At 42.2% G+C, this 21,029-nt stretch overlaps 1 protein-coding gene and 1 long non-coding RNA gene across 2 annotated transcripts; both read right to left on the bottom strand.

Moving 5' to 3' along the window:
• Positions 1-215: 215 nt before the first annotated feature.
• On the bottom strand, positions 216-949 carry LOC125549067 (flower-specific defensin-like). Its single transcript, XM_048712559.2, has 2 exons — positions 797-949; positions 216-589 (listed from the first exon to the last, which is right to left on the bottom strand). The coding sequence occupies exons 1-2, from the start codon at positions 861-863 to the stop codon at positions 312-314; spliced, it is 345 nt and encodes a 114-aa protein (XP_048568516.1). The 5' UTR covers positions 864-949; the 3' UTR covers positions 216-311.
• Positions 950-20,007: 19,058 nt separating this feature from the next.
• Positions 20,008-20,638, bottom strand: LOC147981286 (uncharacterized). Its single transcript, XR_015599887.1, has 2 exons — positions 20,542-20,638; positions 20,008-20,342 (listed from the first exon to the last, which is right to left on the bottom strand). It is a non-coding gene; the product is annotated as an uncharacterized LOC147981286 (long non-coding RNA).
• Positions 20,639-21,029: the final 391 nt, after the last annotated feature.

Below are 21,029 nucleotides of genomic sequence, written 5' to 3'. Positions count from 1 at the left end.
AATCAACGAATAGTTGGACTGACAACACAATTTCAGTTTGATAGTTTCGTTGATTTGAGTCTGGTTCCTAAAGGCTTTCATGTTGGTGTTTATTGTTGGATTGAGTACTAGCTTGTGTTTGTAGCAGATGTAGAGATGACCAAAGTAATAATGACTTCAAAACATGACAACAAAGGAGATTATAAAAACTGACCATAATTCACTTAAGCAACGACTTAAATTGAAGATGTTTTTCCTTCTTATTATTACTCTTCAGTGATTCATCTTACAAACTGAACATTCCTACTGAAACATGAAAATTAACCACACAATCAATTGTACATGCCTATGGAGACTTTTCTTGTGGGCATGACTTTTGCTTCTGATGGCCCTTTGGATGGCGCCAACTCTGGTATGTTATATTGTGGCGGCAGTGCATTCATGCACTCTGTGCGGCAGACGCACACGTGATGGTCAATCTCAATGTCGGAGCAGAAGCCATCATAGAAGTTCTCGCGTATGCACGCCTTCGAGCAGTCCTCCTTGTCAGTGCATATTTTTTTGTAAGTCTTGCTAATGGAGTGACAAAACCCATGGTAAGCCTCTGCACCTGCATACAGAATTTAACACCCAAAAATGTATTACTAAACGTAATTGCATGATACCCCCATGGTCGATGGGCCAAATGTATACACTGATAGAAACTTCATATAATTGTGTAGCCATGAGCTTATGATATGTATAGATTGGAGCTAGTGAGATGAGCTTACGATAGTATTTCTTTTTTAGCTGAGCTTATGATAGTATTTGAACTTACTGTGGGACATGAGGAGCAAACCCAGAGTGAAGGCAACAAGCAACAGTTGTGCTCTATTGAACGCCATAGCCAAGACGATTAATCTTTTCTTTATTAGTGCTTTGATGGGATTGATGGTAACCGATGTGCTTGCTCTTTATATAGATGTTCGTTTGATCTTGCATTGACTGTCCAAGATGGGTCGATGTGGGACTACAACTGTCAAATATACATGTATTTCTATCTCTTGTATAAATGCAAGTGCTTTAATACTACAAATACGTGATATCAAAGTGTTGGATATACATGTATTTTTATCTCATGTATAAATGCAAGTGATGTAATACTGCAAATACGTGATATCAAAATGTCAGATATACATGTATTTCTATCTTGTGTATAAATGCAAGTTCTTTAATACTGCAAATACATGATATCAAAGTGTTGGATATACTGGTATCTTATAAATGCAAGTGCTTTAACACTACAAATACATGATATCAAAATGCCAGATATACATGTATTTGTATCTCGTGTATAAATGCAAGTGCTCTAATACTGCAAATATTTGATATTAGAATGTAAGATATATATAACATGTATTTATATCTCGTATATAAATGCATGCGCTTTAATACTGCAAATACATGCATTTCTATCTCGTGTTTGACCGCGGATGTGTTGTATCTCTATCTTCGAAACATTTTGAAACGAAGTAATGAAATGGATTGGTAGGAGTAGTACAGAAAAGGGTGAGATGTGGCTATGCCATGTAGGAAAAATAATTTCCTAAGGGAATGATTTAGCATAAGGCATAACTCATATACCAATTAAATTTTCTAAGGGAATGATTGAGCATAAGGCAGAAATCATATTCAGTTGTAGCTGGTAATATAATTAGGGATAAGTATACTTTTGGTTTTTGGTCCGTGAACTCTCTCGAAAGTATAGAAATGGTCTCTCAACTCCAAAACCGGGTAAATCTTAGTCCTTCAATTTCTAAAACCAGATTACTTTAGTCCCTTGACTCAACAAAAGTAGTTTTTTGCGACTTGGCATGGTTTTTAACCATCGTTGTCCACGTGACAATCTTCTTCTTTTCCATTTTTAACTCAGCTAGGTATTTTGTCCAGCAGTTGGCGCACACCAAACAACATGAGAAGGAGGTAGACATGGAGCTTGCGACGGTGCAAGTACAGGGAGCAGGCGGCCGGTGAGCTGCGGCACGGCGAGGATCTCCGGTGATGCACGCAGACACACAAATGCACGTAGCACACATAGTCACACAGCACGGATGCACACGTACAACACAGACGCACATTGGCAGAGGGAGACAGCAGCAGTGGGTGCACCGGCAAGGCTGGTGCGTGCTCCTGCGAGCGAGCGTACGTACGTGTGTTAGAGTTGTGTCGAATATTATTGTACAAGTTAGGTTACAGTTGGACTTGGTTTTGGACTGTGTGAAGACAGGGTAGGAGTTGTGTTTCAATAGGACACTTGTATTCTAGGCCTCTCATATATATCAAAGGTAGACACACGATGTAATCTATACCAACATAATAACACAGGCACGCGGGGGAGCCGGCGGCGTGTGTCGGTGCCTGGGCGGCCGGGGTGCGGTATTGTGACGGTGTCATGGGGAGGAGAGCCCGTAGTCAGGCTCCGAGGATGTAGCCATATCGGTGAACCTCGTTAACAAATCTCGTTATCGTGCTTGTGTGATTGCTTGGTTCTCGGATGATCGACTGTATGCCTTGAATTTATTCTAACAAGTGGTATCATGAACAAGGTTACGAGGATGCTGCGGATTGTTGATCTAGAGGGTGCCGCAGAGTTCGTGGACGTATTGACTATAGTCACCAAGGTGCTGAAGATCGGGTCGTGGATGTTGTCACGATGATTATCGGAGTTGTCAAGGTGACGGGAAACAGTAGAGTCGAAGTCGAAGTCGAAGAGCGGTACGATCGAGAAGCAATTGGAATCGAGCAGATCGCATGCAAGCGGCGGCAGCGGAAGTGGCGTATAGATCGATTCGATCCATCCGAAGCGGCGACGGCGCGTCGCACCGGGCAGGTAGACAGCAGGTCGGTCGGATCGACCGAAGGACGCTGGTTGCAGAGGACCAAGCGTGTGTGCTCCAAAGCGTGGAGGCCTGTTGCGGCCCAGGAGGGTGGGCCCAGAAGGGAGACAAGGCCCAGCCGGGCTGGTGTGCTGCTGGAGGCCGATCGGGCTGAGTACGAGGCAGAGCTGCTGCCTCGCGGGTGCTCGGGGGTGCTAGGCAAAGGCCTGGTGCGACTCAGGCACGGGCGTATGCAGGCAATGCTGCAGCAGGATTGGATCGGTGCTACGTTGACTGCTGAGCTGGAGATTTGTTATTAAAAAAGGAAAGGAACGAAGTCCTGACGTGCATGCATGATGTCTAAGGAGCATTGGCGTGGAATCAAGAAAGGTTTTTTTGGGTCCTATTATGCTAAGGGGATACAGAAGGCTGCCATGAAAAGGGACAAGTTCTGGATTAGAGGTCTACGCGTACACATGAGTTACTAGCAAACGACAACAAGAAAAATTATGCAGAAAGTATCCGTGGGGTCAAGTTTGCATGGAGATTTTTTCTGATGGGTCATGTTTGCGGGAAGTGCTCGGAGTGTGTACGACAAAGGACGAAAGACGTGCGTATAAGGTTCGGGAGGAATCTGGAGCGCGTCGTGACAGGATCATGCAAACACAGGGCATCGAGCAATGCATTGAGATGTGCGGGGCTGGTCATGACGCATGGTGGAGCATGGTTGTAGTCGGGTAATTTCGGCTGTGTCGGACTGGATAGTCTGATGGATCGTCAGGGATGTTTGTCAAAGAAGAAGACGACGGTGATTTCAGCGACGACGACATAGGAGCGTGATGCTTATGGTGGCCGACTTCTGGGGCGTCGAAACACGTGGTGCAAGCCTGAGGGCTTGTGCGGCTTCGACAAGACTATGGCGCAGAGTTGATTCAAGGCGGTGTACACATGAGAGCTTGAGGTCGACAGGGCGCGGGGCAGCAAGGCGCAGCTACATGGAGTCATGTTGAATGTGGAGCTAGAGTTTGATGGACTACTTCACTCTGTGCTGATGGAGGGGCTACGGTGTAAGATGTCGGAGAATTGAAGCCTATTTCAGCGGGATAGCGAGAGACACGTGGATCGGACTGGGTGAAGGAAATATGCCCTAGAGGCAATAATAAAGTTGTTATTTATATTTCCTTATATCTTGATAAATGTTTAGTATTCATGCTAGAATTGTATTAACCGGAAACTTAGTACATGTGTGAATACATAGACAAACAAAGTGTCACTAGTATGACTCAACTTGACTAGCTCGTTGAATCAATGATGGTTATGTTTCCTAACCATAGACATGAGTTGTCATTTGATTAACATGATCACATCATTAGAGAATGATGTGATTGACTTGACCCATCCGTTAGCTTAGCATGATGATCGTTTAGTTTGTTGCTATTGCTTTCTTCATGACTTATACATGTTCCTATGACTATGAGATTATGCAACTCCTGAGAACCGGAGGAACATTTTGTGTGCTACCAAACGTCACAACGTAACTGGGTGATTATAAAGGTGCTATATAGGTGTCTTCGATGGTGCTTGTTGAGTTGGCATATATCAAGATTAGGATTATTGTCACTTTGATTGTCGGAGAGGTATCTCTGGGCCCTCTCCGTAATGCACATCACTATAAGACTTGCAAGCAATGCAATTAATGAGTTAGTTGCGAGATGATGCATTACTTAACGAGTAAAGAGACTTGCCGGTAACGAGATTGAGCTAGGTATTGAGATACGGACGATCGAATCTCGGGCAAGTAACATACCGATGACAAAGGGAACAATGTATGTTGTTATGCGGTTTGACCGATAAAAATCTTCGTAGAATATGTAGGAACCAATATGAGCATCCAGGTTCCGCTATTGGTTATTGACCGAAGACGTGTCTCGGTCACGTCTACATAGTTCTCGAACCCGTAGGGTCCACACGCTTAACATTCGGTGACAATCGGTATTATGAGTTTATGTGATTTGATGTACCGAAGGTAGTTCGGAGTCCCGGATGAGATCGGGGACATGACGAGGAGTCTCGAAATGGTCGAGACATAAAGATCGATATATTGGACGACTATATTCGGACATCGGAAAGGTTCCGAGTGATTCGGGTATTTTTCGGAGTACCGGAGAGTTGCGGGAAGACGGAAAGAAGTATTGGGCCTCAATGGGCCAAGTGGTGGAAGAGAGGAGGCAGGGCGCGTGGCCCCCCTAGCCCAAACCGAATTGGACTAGGGGGGCGGCCCCCCTTTCCTCCTTTTCCTCCCTCTCCTTTCTTCTTCCCTTCCCACTTCCTAGGAGTAGGAAAGGGGAGTCCTACTCCTACTAGGAGGACTCCTCCTCCTGGCGCGCCTTACAGGGCCGGCCAGCCTCCCCCTTGCTCCTTTATATACGGGGGCAGGGGGCACCTCTAAACACAACAATTGATCATTGATCTCTTAGCCGTGTGCGGTGCCCCCCTCCACCATAATCCACCTCGATCATATATTAGCGGTACTTAGGCGAAGCCCTGCGCTGCTAGCATCATCATCACCGTCACCATGCCGTCATGATGACGAAACTCTCCTGTGAATCTTTGCTTGATCGGAGCTCGCGGGACGTCATCGAGTTGAACGTGTGTAGAACTCGGAGGTGCCGTGCGTTCGGTACTTGGATCGGTCGGATCGTGACGACGTACGACTACATCAACCGCGTTGTACTAACGCTTCCGCTTTCGGTCTATGAGGGTACGTGGACACACTCTCCCCTCTCGTTGCTATGCATCACCATGATCCTGTGTGTGCGTAGGAAATTTTTTAAAATTACTACGTTCCCCATCAGTGGCATCCGAGCCAGGTTTATGCGTAGATGTTATATGCACGAGTAGAACACAAGTGAGTTGTGTGCGATACAATTCATACTGCTTACCAGCATGTCATACTTTGATTCGGCGGTATAGTTGGATGAAGCGGCCCGGACCCACATTACGCGTACGCTTATGCGAGACTGATTCTACCGACGTGCTTTGCACACAGGTGGCTGACGGGTGTCAATTTCTCCAACTTTAGTTGAGCCGAGTGTGCCTACGCCCGGTCCTTGAGAAGGTTAAAACAGCACTAACTTGACGAACTATCGTTGTGGTTTTGATGCGTAGGTAAGAACGGTTCTTGCTGAGCCCGTAGCAGCCACGTAAAACTTGCAACAACAAAGTAGAGAACGTCTAACTTGTTTTTGCAGGGCTTGTTGTGATGTGATATGGCCAAGACGTGATGAGATATAAGTTGTTGTATGAGATGATCATGTTTTGTTGAAGTTATCGGCAACTGGCAGAAGTCTTATGGTTGTCTCTTTATTGCATAAGATGCAAGCGCCAAATAATTGCTTTACTTTATCGCTATGCGATAGCAATAGTTGCAAGAGCAATAGTTGGTGAGACGACCATGTGATGACACATTGATAGAGATCAAGATGATGGAGATCATGGTGTCATGCCGGTGATGATAAAGATCATGACGGTACTTTGAAGATGGAGATCAAAGGCGCAAGATGTTCATGGCCATATCATGTCACATATTTTGATTGCATGTGATGTTTATCCTTTATGCATCTTATTCTGCTTTGTTTGACGGTAGCATTATAAGATGATCTCTCACTAAATTTCAAGGTAAAAGTGTTCTCCCTGAGTATGCACCACTGCCAACGTTCGTCGTGCCGAGACACCACGTGATGATCGGGTGTGATAAGCTCAAGTTTATCTACAACGGGTGTAAGACAGTTTTGCACATGCAGAATACTCGGGTTAAACCTGACGAGCCTAGCATATGCAGATATGGCCTCGGAACACTGAGACCGAAAGGTCGAGCGTGAATCATATAGTATATATGATCAACATAGTGATGTTCAAGATTAAAAACTACTCCATTTCACGTGATGATCGCTCATGGTTTAGTTGATTTGGATCACGTGATCACTTAGATGATTAGAGGGATGTCTGTCTAAGTGGGAGTTCTTAAGTAATATGATTAATTGAACTTTAATTTATCATGAACTTAGTCCTGATAGTATTTGCATATCTATGTTGTAGATCAATAGCTTGCGATGTAGCTCCCCATTTATTTTTGATATGTTCCTAGAGAAAATAAAGTTGAGAGATGTTAGTAGCAACAATGCGGATTGGATCCGTGATCTGAGGATTATCCTCATTGCTGCACAGAAGAATTATGTCCTTGATGCATCGCTAGGTGACAGACCTATTGCAAGAGCAGATGCACACGTTGTGAACGTTTGACAAAGCTTGGTATGATGACTAATTAATAGTTTAGCGCACCATGCTTTATGGCTTAGAACCGGGACTTCAAAAACGTTTTGAACACCACGGAACATATAAGATGTTCTGAGAGTTGAAATTGGTATTTCATACTCATGCCCGTGTCAAGAGGTATGAGACCTCTGACAGTAATTTGCCTACAAGATGGAGGAGAATAGCTCAGCTAGTGAGCATGTGCTCAGAATATCTGAGTACTACAATCACTTGAATCAAGTAGGAGTTAATCTTTCAGATAATATAGTGATTGACAGAGTTCTTTAGTCACTATCGCCAAGTTACTAGAACTTCGTGATGAACTATAATATGCAAGGGATAACGAAAACGATTCCCAAGCTCTTCGTGATGCTGAAATCGACGAAGGTAGAAATCAAGAAAAACATCAAGTGTTGATGGTTGACAAGATCACTAGTTCAAGAAAAGGGTAAAGGAAAGAAAGGGGAACTTTAAAAAAACGGCAAGCAAGTTGTTGCTCAAGTGAAGAAGCCCAAGTCTAGACCTAACACTACAACACGACTGAGCATTAAGGGCGTTTTCTACAAGGCATTTTTTGAAATGCCTTGGATTGACTTTCTTGGAGGCGTTCTGGAAAAGTGCCTTCAAAACTCTTACTTTCCAAGGCACTTACAAAGAATGCCTCAGATAATGCTTAGTTGAAGGCATTCTAAAATCGCCTTAATATAAATGGAGGCGTTTTCAGAAAACGCCGTATAACATGAAAGCATAGGAGGCTTATTGGAAAATGCCAGCACGATTTGAAGGCATTCTGCAGATGAAACGCCTTGCAATCACGGTTACAAAGAGAACCTACCATTTGTTAAATATTCAATATATAGCCTTCCACTTCACCTCACAGCGTACAACATTATATAAAGCCGCCTCCTATCTAAATCAACTAGCTACCATCGATCTGGTGGCTTGACTTGCTACTGCTAGCCCCGAGGTCGCCAGTTCGAGTCGCGGTTGCTAGAAATTTTCTCAGCGAACTGGGATTTTTTTCTTTTATATCTGCGTTAGCCGTTCTGTAGCAAAGTAGTCATTCTTTTGTCCCATACTGCTTAGCAAGATGAAGTGTAGCCTGTTTAAAAGGGGGGCCATGCGATAAGCCTTGTGAATTCTTCTAAATAGGTAAATTGGTTCGTGTACGTTAGAGATAGAGTAGGCAGGGTCTTGCGAGTTGCGACAGACATTAAAACAAAGACGATGGGACCCAGCTATAATCGTGGCCCCTGGCACCACAACACGTAAAGAGAAGAGGGTCCGCATAAGCATAATCGTGTGTGTGGGTTTTTTACTGTATAATTTTCTCAGTCCAGCTTCGGAGGCATTCTTGAGAAACGTCGAGAAAGAGCTTTGGAGGCATTTTTGAAATCGCCTCAAGAGATGTGACCATCGGAGGCATTCTCGAGAAACGCTGAGAAAGGTCTTCCCTTCGCGATTAACGTTAGCATTTTTTAGAAGTGCCACCACAGTTCTTTGAAGGCGTTTTGTGAGATTTCCAAGGCATTTTTTAACGCCTTGTACTATCTACCGTGTTGTAGTGTAAGCCTGAGACTAAGTACTTCTACTGCAAAGGGACTGGTCACTGGAAGCAGAACTACCCCTAGATACTTGGCGGATAAGAAGGATGGCAAAATGAACAAAGGTATATTTGATATACATGTTATTGATGTGTACTTTACTAGTGTTTATAGCAACCCCTCGGTATTTGATACTAGTTCAGTTGCTAAGAGTAGTAACTTGAAACGAGAGTTGCAGAATGAACAGAGACTAGTTAAAGGGTGAAGTGACGATGTGTGTTGGAAGTGGTTCCAAGAATGATATGATCATCATCGCACACTCCCTATACTTTCGGGATTAGTGTTGAACCTAAATAAATGTTATTTGATGTTTGCGTTGAGCATGAATATGATTTGATCATGTTTATTGCAATACTATTATTCATTTAAGTTAGAGAATAATTGTTGTTCTGTTTACATGAATAAAACCTTCTATGGTTATACACCCAATGAAATTGGTTTGTTGGATCTCGATCGTAGTGATACACATATTCATAATATTGAAACCAAAAAATGCAAAGTTAATAATAATAGTGCAACTTATTTGTGGCACTGCCGTTTGGGTCATATTGGTGTAAAGCGCATGAAGAAACCCCATGCTGATGGGCTTTTGGAATCACTTGATTATGAATCAGTTGATGCTTGCGAACCATGCCTCATGGGCAAGATGACTAAGACTCCGTTCTCCGGAACAATGGAGCGAGCAACAAACTTGTTGGAAATAATACATACTGATGTATGCGGTCCGATGAGTGTTGAGGCTCGCGGCGGGTATCATTATTTTCTGATCTTCACAGATGATTTGAGAAGATATGGGTATATCTACTTGATGAAACATAAGTCTGAAACATTTGAAAAGTTCAAAGAATTTCAAAGTGAAGTGGAAAATCATCGTGACAAGAAAATAAAATTTCTACAATCTAATCGTGGAGACGAATATTTGAGTTGCGAGTTTGGTCTTCAATTAAAACAATGTAGAATAGTTTCACAAATTCGTGCCACCTGGAACACCACAGCATAATGGTGTGTCCGAACATCATAACCGTACTTTATTGGATATAGTGCAATCTATGGTGTCCCTTATCGAATTACCACTATTGTTTTTAGGATTATGCATTAGAGACAGCTACATTCATGTTAAAAGGGGAACCATCTAAATCCGTTGAGACGACACCATATGAACTGTGGTTTAGCAAGAAACCTAAGCTGTCGTTTCTTAAAGTTTAGGGTTGTGATGCTTATGTGAAAAAGTTTCAGCCTGATAAGCACAAACCTAAATCAGAAAAGTGCGTCTTCATAGGATACCCAAAAGAAACTGTTGGGTACACCTTCTATCACATATCCGAAAGGCAATATCTTTATTGCTAAAGAGTGGATCCTTCCTAGAGAAGAAGTTTCTCTCGAAAGAAGTGAGTGGGAGGAATTAGAACTTGATGAGGTAATTATACCTTTTCCCGAATTGGAAAGTAGTTCATCACAGAAATTAGTTCTAGTGATCTCTACACCAATTAGTGAGGAAGCTAATGATGATGATCATGAAACTTCAGATCAAGTTACTACCGAACTTCGTAGGACAACCAGAGTATGGTCCGCACCAGAGTGGTACGGTAAACCTTTCTGGAAGTCATGTTACTAGACCATGACGAACCTACGAACTATGAGGAAGCGATGATGAGCCCATATTCCGCGAAATGGCTTGAGGCCATGAAATCTGAGATGTGATCCATGTATGAGAACAAAGTATGGACTTTGATTGACTTGCCCGATGATCGGTTAGTCATTGAGAATAAATAGATTTACAAGATGAAGACGAACACTAATAATAGTGTTACTATCTACAAAGCTTGAATTGTCGCAAAAGGTTTTCGACAAGTTCAAGATGTTGATTACGATGAGATCTTCTCACTCGTAGCGATGCTTAAGTCTGTCCAAATCATGTTAGCAAATTGCCACATTTTATGAAATCTGGTAAATGGATGTCAAAACTACATTCCTTAATGGATTTCTTAAAAAAGAGTTGTATATGATGCAACCAGAAGGTTTGGTCGATCCTAAAGGTGCTAACAAAATGTGCAAGCTCCAGCGATCTATCTATGTACTGGTGCAAGCATCTCGGAGTTGGAATATATGCTTTGATGAGTTGATCAAAGCATATGGTTTTATACAGACTTACGGTGAAGCCTGTATTTACAAGAAAGTGAGTGGGAGCACTACAACATTTCTAATAAGTATATGTGAATGACATATTGTTGATCGGAAATAATGTAGAAATTTCTGGAAAGCATAAAGGAGTGTTTGAAAAGAGTTATTCAAAGGAAGACCTCGATGAAGCTGCTTACATATTGAGCATCAAGATCTATAGAGATAGATCAAGACGCTTGATATATTTTCAATGATTACATATCTTGACAAGATTTTGAAGTAGTTCAAAATGGAACAGTCAGAGAAAGAGTTCTTGCCTGTGTTGCAAGGTGTGAAGTTGAGTAAAGAATCAAAACCCGACCACAGCAGAAAATAGAAAGAGAACGAAAATTCATTCCCTATGCCTCAGTCATTGGTTCTATAAAGTATGCTATGTTGTTTAACAGTCCTATTGTATACCTTAGCATGATTCTGGCAAGGGAGTACAATAGTGATCTAGGAGTAGATCACTGGACAGCGGTCAAAATATCCTTAGAGGGCTAAGGAAATATTTCTCGGTTATGGAGGTGAGAAAAGAGTTCGTCGTAAAAAGTTACGTCGATGCAAGCTTTTGACGCCGATCTAGATGACTCAAAGTCTCGATCTAGATACACATTAAAAGTGGGAGCAATTAGCTAGAATAGCTCTGTGCAAAGCATTGTAGACATAGAAAATTTGCAAAATACATACGGCTCTTAATGTGGAAGACCCGCTGACTAAATTTCTCACAAGAAAAACATGATCACTCTTTGGGTGTTAATCACATAGCGATGTGAACTAGATTATTGACTCTAGTAAACTCTTTGGGTGTTAGTCATATGGAGATGTGAACTAATCACATAAAGATGTGAACTATTGATGTTAAATCACATGACGATGTGAACTAGATTATTGACTCTAGTGCAAGTGGAAGACTGAAGGAAATATGCCCTAGAGGCAATAATAAAGTTGTTATTTATATTTCCTTATATCATGATAAATGTTTATTATTCATGCTAGAATTGTATTAACCGGAAATTTAGTACATGTGTGAATACATAGACAAACAAAGTGTCACTAGTATGCCTCTACTTGACTAGCTCGTTGAATCAATGATGGTTATGTTTCCTAACCATAGACATGAGTTGTCATTTGATTAACGGGATCAAATCATTAGAGAATGATGTGATTGACTTGACCCATCCGTTAGCTTAGCATGATGATCGTTTAGTTTGTTGCTATTGCTTTCTTCATGACTTATACATGTTCCTATGACTATGAGATTATGCAACTCCCGAGTACCGGAGGAACACTTTGTGTGCTACCAAACGTCACAACGTAACTCGGTGATTATAAAGGTGCTCTACACGTGTCTCTGATGGTGCTTGTTGAGTTGGCATAGATCAAGATTAGGATTTGTCACTCCGATTGTCGGAGAGGTATCTCTGGGCCCTCTCAGTAATGCACATCACTATAAGCCTTGAAAGCAATGCAACTAATGAGTTAGTTCCGAGATGATGCATTAAGGAACGAGCAAAAAGACTTGCCGGTAACGAGATTGAGCTAGGTATTGAGATACCGATGATCGAATCTTGGCCAAGTAACATACCGATGACAAAGGGAACAACATATATTGTTATGCGGTTTGACCGATAAAGATCTTCATAGAATATGTAGGTACCAATATGAGCATCCAGGTTCCGCTATTGGTTACTGACCGGAGATGTGTCTCGGTCATGTCTACATAGTTCTCGAATCCGTAGGGTCCGCACGCTTAACGTTCGGTGACGATCGATATTATGAGTTTATGTTATTTGATGTACCAAAGGTAGTTCGGAGTCCTGAATGAGATCGGGGACATGACGAGGAGTCTCGAAATGGTCGAGACGTAAAGATCGGTATATTGTACGACTATATTCGGACATCGAAAAGGTTCTGAGTGATTAGGGTATTTTTCGGAGTACCGGAGAGTTACGGGAATGCGGGAAGAAGTATTGGACCTCAATGGGCCAAGTGGTGAAAGAGAGGAGGCAGGGCGCGCGCCCCCCTAGCCCAAACCGAATTGGACTAGGGGGCCAGCCCCCCTTTCCTCCTTTTTCTCCCTCTCCTTCCTTCTTTCCTTCCCCCTTCCTTTCCTCCTCCTAGTAGGAGTAGGAAAGGGGAGTCCTACTCCTACTAGGAGGAGGACTCCTCCTCCTGGCGCGCCTTACAGGGTCGGTCGGCCTCCCCCTTGCTCCTCTATATACGGGGGCAGGGGGCACCTCTAAACACAATAATTGATCATTGATCTCTTAGCCGTGTGCGGTGCCTCCCTCCACCATAATCCACCTCGATCATATCGTAGCAGTGCTTAGGCGAAGCCCTGCGTCGGTAGCATCATCATCACCGTCACCACGCTGTCGTGCTAACGAAACTCTCCTGTGAAGCTTTGCTTGATCGGAGCTCGCGGAACGTCATCGAGTTGAACGTGTGCAGAACTCGGAGGTGACATGCGTTCGGTACTTGGATCGGTCGGATCGTGAATATGTACGACTACATCAACCGTGTTGTACTAACGCTTCCGCTTTCGGTCTACGAGGGTACGTGGACACACTCTCCCCTCTCGTTGCTATGCATCACCATGATCATGTGTGTGCGTAGGACAAATTTTGAAATTACTACGTTCCCCATCACTGGGACCCAGTGGTCCTGATGGAGACGTGATACTCGGCATCGGTCGGTGATGATCGGTGGTTCTCTGCAGTGGGGGTTGAGACAGTGTGGGCTAGCTACCCGGGAGACTCGACCAGGACAGCAGAGGCTTGACGCGATGATAGCGACGAGGCGTGCGGTAAGCATGGGACACAGTGACAGGCCAGGGCACTGGTGGTCAGACATGTGGTCAGACAAAGTGTGCAGGGGTGCTGAAGCAGTGTTGACGAGTACCGAATTCAAGTTGGTGACTGGGTCTATCGGTGCTAGTTGATGGACAAGAATTGACCGTGGAGAATCTGAGAAAGTGGTGGAAAGTCTGAAATTGTCAAAAGGTGAGAGATTACATGGTCGTATATTCTGTGGTGTTCAGTGCACATGGCAAAGTGCGGATGACAAGTACAGAAGGAGGCAGAGTGCTATAGCTATGGGGCATGTCAGCGACTATCCGGTAAAAGGGTGAGACAACTGTGAATTTGACTCGGGATGACATAGGACGACAGTGAAATTCCTTTAAGTTTTAGACAAGCAGTCAAGAAAGAGCGACGACATTGAGTTCATAACTCTTATATGTGGCGTCCAATATGTGAGTCTGTTTATTTTCACGCAGATAGTGGTCGATGTGTGATGGCGTTGAACGGATCCTCCAGAAGTTAGGAACACAAAGTAAAGTAACGAGGAACTTAATTTTGCTCGAGTGTTGACCGTGAAGAAGACAAGAAGGGACTACAGTTGCAGGTGGAGTCATATAGAGTCTGGGAGTAGCAGCGGTGCTCATGGCGTATCTCAAGTTCAATGTACATGGAGGTTCGACGCATAGATGAATTCAAGGTGGTGATGAATATTCGTCAAGGTAGAGTTTGTTAGAGTTGTGTCGAATATTATTGTACACGTTAGGTTACAGTTGGACTTGGTTTTGGATTATGTGAAGACATGGTAGGAGTTGTGTTCCAATAGGACACTTGTATCCTAGGTCTCTCATGTATATCGAAGATAGACACATGATGTAACCTATGCCAACATAATAGCACAGACACGCGGGGGAGCCGGCGGCATGTGCCGGTGCCCGTGCGGCCGGGGTGCGGTATTGTGACGGTGTCATGGGGAGGAGCGCTCGTAGTCAGGCCCCGAGGATGTAGCTATATCGGTGAACCTCGTTAACAAATCTTGGTATCGTGCTTGTGTGATTGCTTGGTCCTCGAATGATCGACAGTATACCTCAGATTTATTCTAACAACGTGCGGCCATGGCGCGAGCTCAGAGGGGTTGTTTGGTTTCCAGCCACACCTTGCCACACTTTGCCACGCCTAACTTTAGGCAAATTTGATCAAATTAGATAGGTATTTGGTTCTAGCCACATCTAGTGCAAGGATTTTTTTTTATAAGCAGTGAACCCCATATGTCCTAGACACAAAAAGTATAGCAAAATTTCTTTAGGCAAGCCAAAGTATGGCTAACAATTTAAGCATTCAACTAAGACAAGTGTATCAAATGTGGCAAAAATCATATGATAATATATGATAAAGATAGTCATAATTCAAGCAGTCCCAGAGTCTGTTCGAGCGCGGCATCATCGACCCAGCATGCAAGGACGCTCATGTGAGAGCACGTGTTGGCGCAGGTCCCGACTCACCGAGTTCTTTCGCACGAGATGGACGATCCACGTGATGCTTCAGTCGAGTGCTTTCCGACGAAACACGAAGTGCAAAGAGGAAGCCGAAGGGTACGCACAAGCAGACATCGCACGTATATGAGCAAACAGAAGACTAGCTGCTGGACTGATTCTGGCCGTCGGCGAGACACGCACGTATATGTGCACGTACGTATTGATTCCGCCCGTTGGAGATCAAGCGAAATACAGCTGATCCGATTCGCCGAGAATACACACGCACGCGGCGCGTTGCTCCCCCGCTGCATATGATCTGATGTGTCACCAAACCCGAGCTCGCCGCGCCTGGACAAGCTGGGGACACTAGTGTTACGTCTTACGTGGGCCGTGTTTAGAAAAAACTGACATGGGCTGTTTGGCTTTGGTTGTTGCTTATCACGCTTGCCGCGCGATCACCTAAAGTGGTACGAGAGACTAACTAATCCGGTTAGAGAGGTCGAGGGCCCATTTCTATACTTTTGAAAGAGTTCAAGAACCAAAAATATACCTTTTCTAATTAATTATGAAGTTTTAACATCATAGGGAAGCCGGCGAGTGAAACCCCGGTGAACAGCGGCCCTAAGTATAATGGTCCTAACAGTATATAAAAAAATTAGAAAGGTGTTGTAACTCAAAAGTGATATGCTATGCATAGCCATCCATCAAGCGAACATCGTATTTCTGACATAAAAAAAGTTAAGAACCTGCTAGTGTCTAAGGGAAGGAATATAGCAGCTTGTATGAATGCACAACTACGTAGGCATGTTTTATCTTCAATAAAAATGTTGATGACCGATTGTTGTGTAGCATACAGATTATGAGTTGCAGGCAGTCTGCTATTTCTACACTTTTTTTTATCTTGAGTCAAATTGCTGGTGACAACAAATCGATACTTCCGTATCCACAATATTAACATGATATACGACTAAACAATTAATAACATATGCATCCTGCGCATACAGAAGAAACAATTCAATATAAAACAAACGGATCCAGTCAAGTGTATCTTTGAATATTTCATTATCGACGGATTTGCCACATTAGTATTCATGCCCACGTGTTCTGCTTCATCCGCGCCCCACTTCCACGGAACGGCCGGACCGGGCCGCCGCCTGCCGCATCCAGGCAGATTGAAATCGCCGCCGCCTCCAGTAGCCTGTTGGGCTTCGGCCCCATGGTCATGAAGGTCCACTTTCTCACTCCCTATTTGTCCATCTCCTCTCATGATGCGGGCCGTGAGGGAGGACGCGTTGGGCAGCTACGCCGGCGAAGGAGGCTGCGTTGAGGGGGTACGTCTCGATGATGACTCAGCGACGCACACGCGGGGATGGGCTCAGCGGGCGGGGCTGCACTCGCGTGTTTATACGATATGTGATACGTACAAGAGGTACATAGCAGATCGGCCGTCCCTCACACACCTCCGTCCTGGGCCTGGCCCATTATTCTTCTACTTCTTTTAACCTTCAAAAATTGTTGTGAGAGGTAGGATTCGATCCACCAACCTCTTAGTTTTCATTCACCACCATAACCAACTAAGACAATCCACTTGCTGTGTCTAGTTACTTTTTTTACTGCTCTTATTATTGGGCATCTTGTCAGTTTAGTTTTCTTTTTTGAAAAAATCAAATTAGGGACGCAACACGCCTTCCATCCCGTGCGGCCGCTGCGCGATGGACCAAGTAGTGCTTGTCCCGTGACTGCCGCACGCGTAGGAGTTTTATAGCACCACAACTGCGAGCATGTTGGGGCTGTGTTACAGATATATACACAACGGAGCTAAACTACTAGTACTCTGTTATATTTTACTTTCGAAGGCCATGCATTCACTACAGGATAATGAAGAATTTCTTTCTCATGCTACAGTGACCGGTGGTAGCTGACCACTTGGCATGAGCGGTAAGCTATATCAAAAACAATGAACAAAAAAATGACCGGTGGTAGGTGTTAGTACATGTTTCTTTTATCAAGCTTCATACTAGCTTAACACAATTAAACATGTAGGCAGGTCCAACAAATAATTATGGCAATTGGATGCTCTTATATGACCAATTAAAGGCCCCATACCAAGTTGTTTTTGTTTTCGACAATTTTTGTATTTTCTGGAGATTTCTCGATAAAAAGGGCCGATAAATGGCCAGACGTGTCGCAACTTGCATACTTTGTCAGAAATCGTTCAAATATGACATGGATGCCTACCATGGGAATGCCCACTCCTTGCAAAAAAGTTCATGGATTTGAAAACAAAGTTTGTAAATTTAAGAAATATTCACAAATTTGAAAAGTTCACGAATTCTAGAAAAGGTTCATGATTTAGAAATAGTTCATTGATTTTAATAAAGAAAATAAAATTAAGTAAAGATAAAAAATAGAAGGAAAACAGGACAAACAATAATGAAAAAGTAAAACAACAAATTTTAAAAATTGTTTATGTTTCGAAAGTTGTTTGGAAATTATTCATGTTTTGAAATTTTGTTCAAATTTCAAAAAATATTAGGTCAAATTCCGTTCATAAATTCAATAAATATTCGACATTTCAAAATTGATCACATTTTTTCAATTAGAGTTTCAAACTTTTTTTCAGAAAATATTTCTTATATGTGAACACTGTTGTGTCTTATATATTTCGCACTACAAAATAATACAAGTGGCTGTGTGTGGAACTGGCTAGCAGCGTAGGGCTCTAATTGTGTGGTCTTGAGTTCAATTCGTCAGGTATCCTTTTTCCTTAATATTTTTACGTTCCTTATATTGGACGTGGCTTAATGGGCCGGCCCGTGCAATTTGTATACGAAGTCTCACGACGTACTTTTAAAAAGGACAATCTTACCCTTAATTATGAAGGGGTATGGGATAATCTGAGCCATCGATGTGTTTAAGGGGGGTCTACCGAAACAGAAGTGTAGCAATTAAAGGAGGTAAAAGGATGGTTTCCATCATAGCTCTAGGTTTCCTTGATGTAAGTGGGAACGTGGAGCATCCACATTTATACTACTTATAAAAAGTGCCAGTTGCAATTATTCTAAAGGCACCAAATTTAGTGTACACCGGACAACTACCGCCCTATGATCTAATCCATCATCTATAACACTATGCTCCCTAGTTTTAAAGATCCCACATTCAATTGATGTGCCCAATTGAAATTGAGTCACCCGATTTTGACTGGGTCAACAATTTCTCAAAGTGTCCCATCCAGTTCTTTTACACCATACACTATGCTTCCTAATTTTTAAGTTCTCAACAGGTCTTCAATTTAGAATTGGGTCACCCGAGTTTGACCAGGTAAACAATTTCTCGAGGAGCTCTCCCATTCAATTCTTTTAATTCCCTATGTTTCCTAAGTTTGAAGCTCTTTCATTCAATTGAGGCAATTTTGAATTTGGTTTACGATTTTGACCCTGGACAATGACTTTTTAAATCAATCAGCAGCAACTGGCCCATAAAAACATATTAATCCCACGCCTCTCTCACCACCTAAAAAAAGAAGCGTCACCATGTAATACTGTAGCACTAATATAATACATGCAACCACCCTCAGATAAATATACGTTGGTTAGCGGATAACACAAAACCATACCACGAAAGGCCCATCAAATATCACAACATTATGAATAAAAATAAAATACACTCTGTCATCTCCCCCACCCACCAAACTAAAAATTCCATCAGTTCCAGAATATAACTGGCATTAGATTTTTGGAAAGTCAAAAAATTCGTTAACTTTGACCAAGTTCATATAAATAACATTGACATCCACAACATTGAACAAAAAAGTATGGAAATTCATTTCAAGATGAATCTAATCATACCAATTTGATATTATGGATTTTCGTATAGTTCTGTACAAATTTGATCAAACTTAAAATGTTGGACTTTTCAAAAACAGTTACACACCTTATTTTTTGAAACGGAGTGAGTAATTTTTGTAACACCTAACAACACCAATGGCACAGCAAAGTGCGCCCAACCCTTCTAATTTAGTTATATAATAAAAGTCTATTTTTCTTCCCTTGTATGACACCAAATCCAACGGCTCAAATTCAATTTTCTACCACAATAGACAATCTCATGCACGTAATGCCCCTTCCAAATTGGTGGGACCAATACACAATTAATGATATACTTAAACCAAGCAACAATCAATCTAAGTCTTCGATTATGAAGGGACAGTAAGAAAAATATAGAGGGGGGGGGGTGGTTTGGCTGTGACCCAGGAAAGAGAAAAGGTAGGGGAGAGAGAGACAGAGAGATATGGGCTTCACCCATTTGGTAGGGAAGAGAGATGCAGATTGGGCTAGGCCCATTTGGTTTGGAAGGAGACAAAAAATGTGTGTTGCGCCCAGGGAAGAGAGAAGAAAATAGAAATGGATTTCTTTTTTTACATAAATTTAGACAGTGAATAAAGAATGAAATATAAATCAAATGAAGTTCAAAAAATCCAAAGAAAATTCTGGGCAGCATACTTTAATATGTCAAAAATGAGAAAGGTAAAGCCCAACTAAAAGAAATGTACAAAATTAAAACATTTAATTTAGGTTAACATTAATTCAAATTAAATTCTCCAAATGTATGAAAACTTAATTTATGATTTTCTTAACAAAATAAAACAAACAATTTTTTGGCCTTGTTTTTTTAGAAAATAATTTTTAAACATTCTGTAACTCAAGATGCTACAATGTTTATTGTTGGATCCTATGCATGAGTTTGTTGGGCTTGTTTTCTCCCAATTTGTGAAGAGTTATCTTTCTTGTCATTTCTTTCGGTACTTCAATTCGGCATATTTTCATGCAATCAATTATTCATGCTTAGTTGCTTGAACACTTAACATTTTTATAGAGTCGTGAAAAATATCCACCGAATCAATTGCCCATGTAGACTTTTCTTGCGAACATGACTTTTGCCTGCGATGGCCTTCCAGATGGTGCAACTCCGGTGCATTGTTTTGTGGCACTGGTGCACACATACCCTTATTGACGCAAACACATTTGAAGAGTACGCAATATCCGGGGTTGAAGCCCCCCTTTTGGCAACTCTTCATGCATTCGTTCCCGTGCACGCATCCATGGTCGTAATCCTTGTTCATGGAGGGTAAAAGCTGTTGAAAATCCTCCGCACCTGCACCAGAGAGTTTAACACCCAGAACTTTAATTAATATATATACTTGCATGATGCCACTATGATCGATTTGCCAAATGCACACACATATACAATTTTATTAAGAATGTGTAACCCATGAGCTTACGATATGTATGTATATGTATAAATTGGAGTTAAGATATGATCTTACGGTAGTATCTGAACTTTATGAACTTACCGTGGCACACGAGGAGCAAACCCAGAGCAAAGGCAACAAGAAATTGTTCTCTGTTGAACTCCATGGCCAAGACGATTAAACTTTTCTTTGCTTGTGCTTTGATGGGATTGATGTTAACCGATCTACGCTATTTATAGAGATGTTCATTTGAGCTTCCATTGAATGTTCCAGATGAACCGATGTGGAATCCAAATTGTAGATATAATAGTATTCATGTCTCATAAATGCTGGTGCTTTAGTACTTCAAATATGTGATAACAAAATGTTGGATATACATATATTTCTATCTTGCCTATAAATTCAAGTGCTTTAATACTGCAATATGTGATATCAAAATGTCATATATACATGTATTTGTGTCTCATGTATAAATGAAAGTGCTTTAATACTGGAAATACATGGTATCCAAATGTTGGACACGTTGATATTTCTATCCCCTGTACAAATGTAAGCATTTTAATACAACAAATACATGATATCAAAATGTC

Source organism: Triticum urartu, chromosome 3A (genome assembly GCF_056163025.1).
Source record: "Triticum urartu cultivar PI428250 chromosome 3A, HENAU_Tu73, whole genome shotgun sequence".
Taxonomy (NCBI): Eukaryota; Viridiplantae; Streptophyta; class Magnoliopsida; order Poales; family Poaceae; genus Triticum; species Triticum urartu.
This window is presented reverse-complemented; position numbering and strand designations above follow the sequence as displayed.

Bases quoted from the DNA above. Each gene is read 5' to 3' on its own strand.
- LOC125549067 (XM_048712559.2), bottom strand. From the start codon at position 863: ATGGCGTTCAATAGAGCACAACTGTTGCTTGTTGCCTTCACTCTGGGT. The intron at 590-796 runs GTAAGTTCAAAT...TTCTGTATGCAG, and splicing joins TTTGCTCCTCATGTCCCACA to GTGCAGAGGCTTACCATGGG.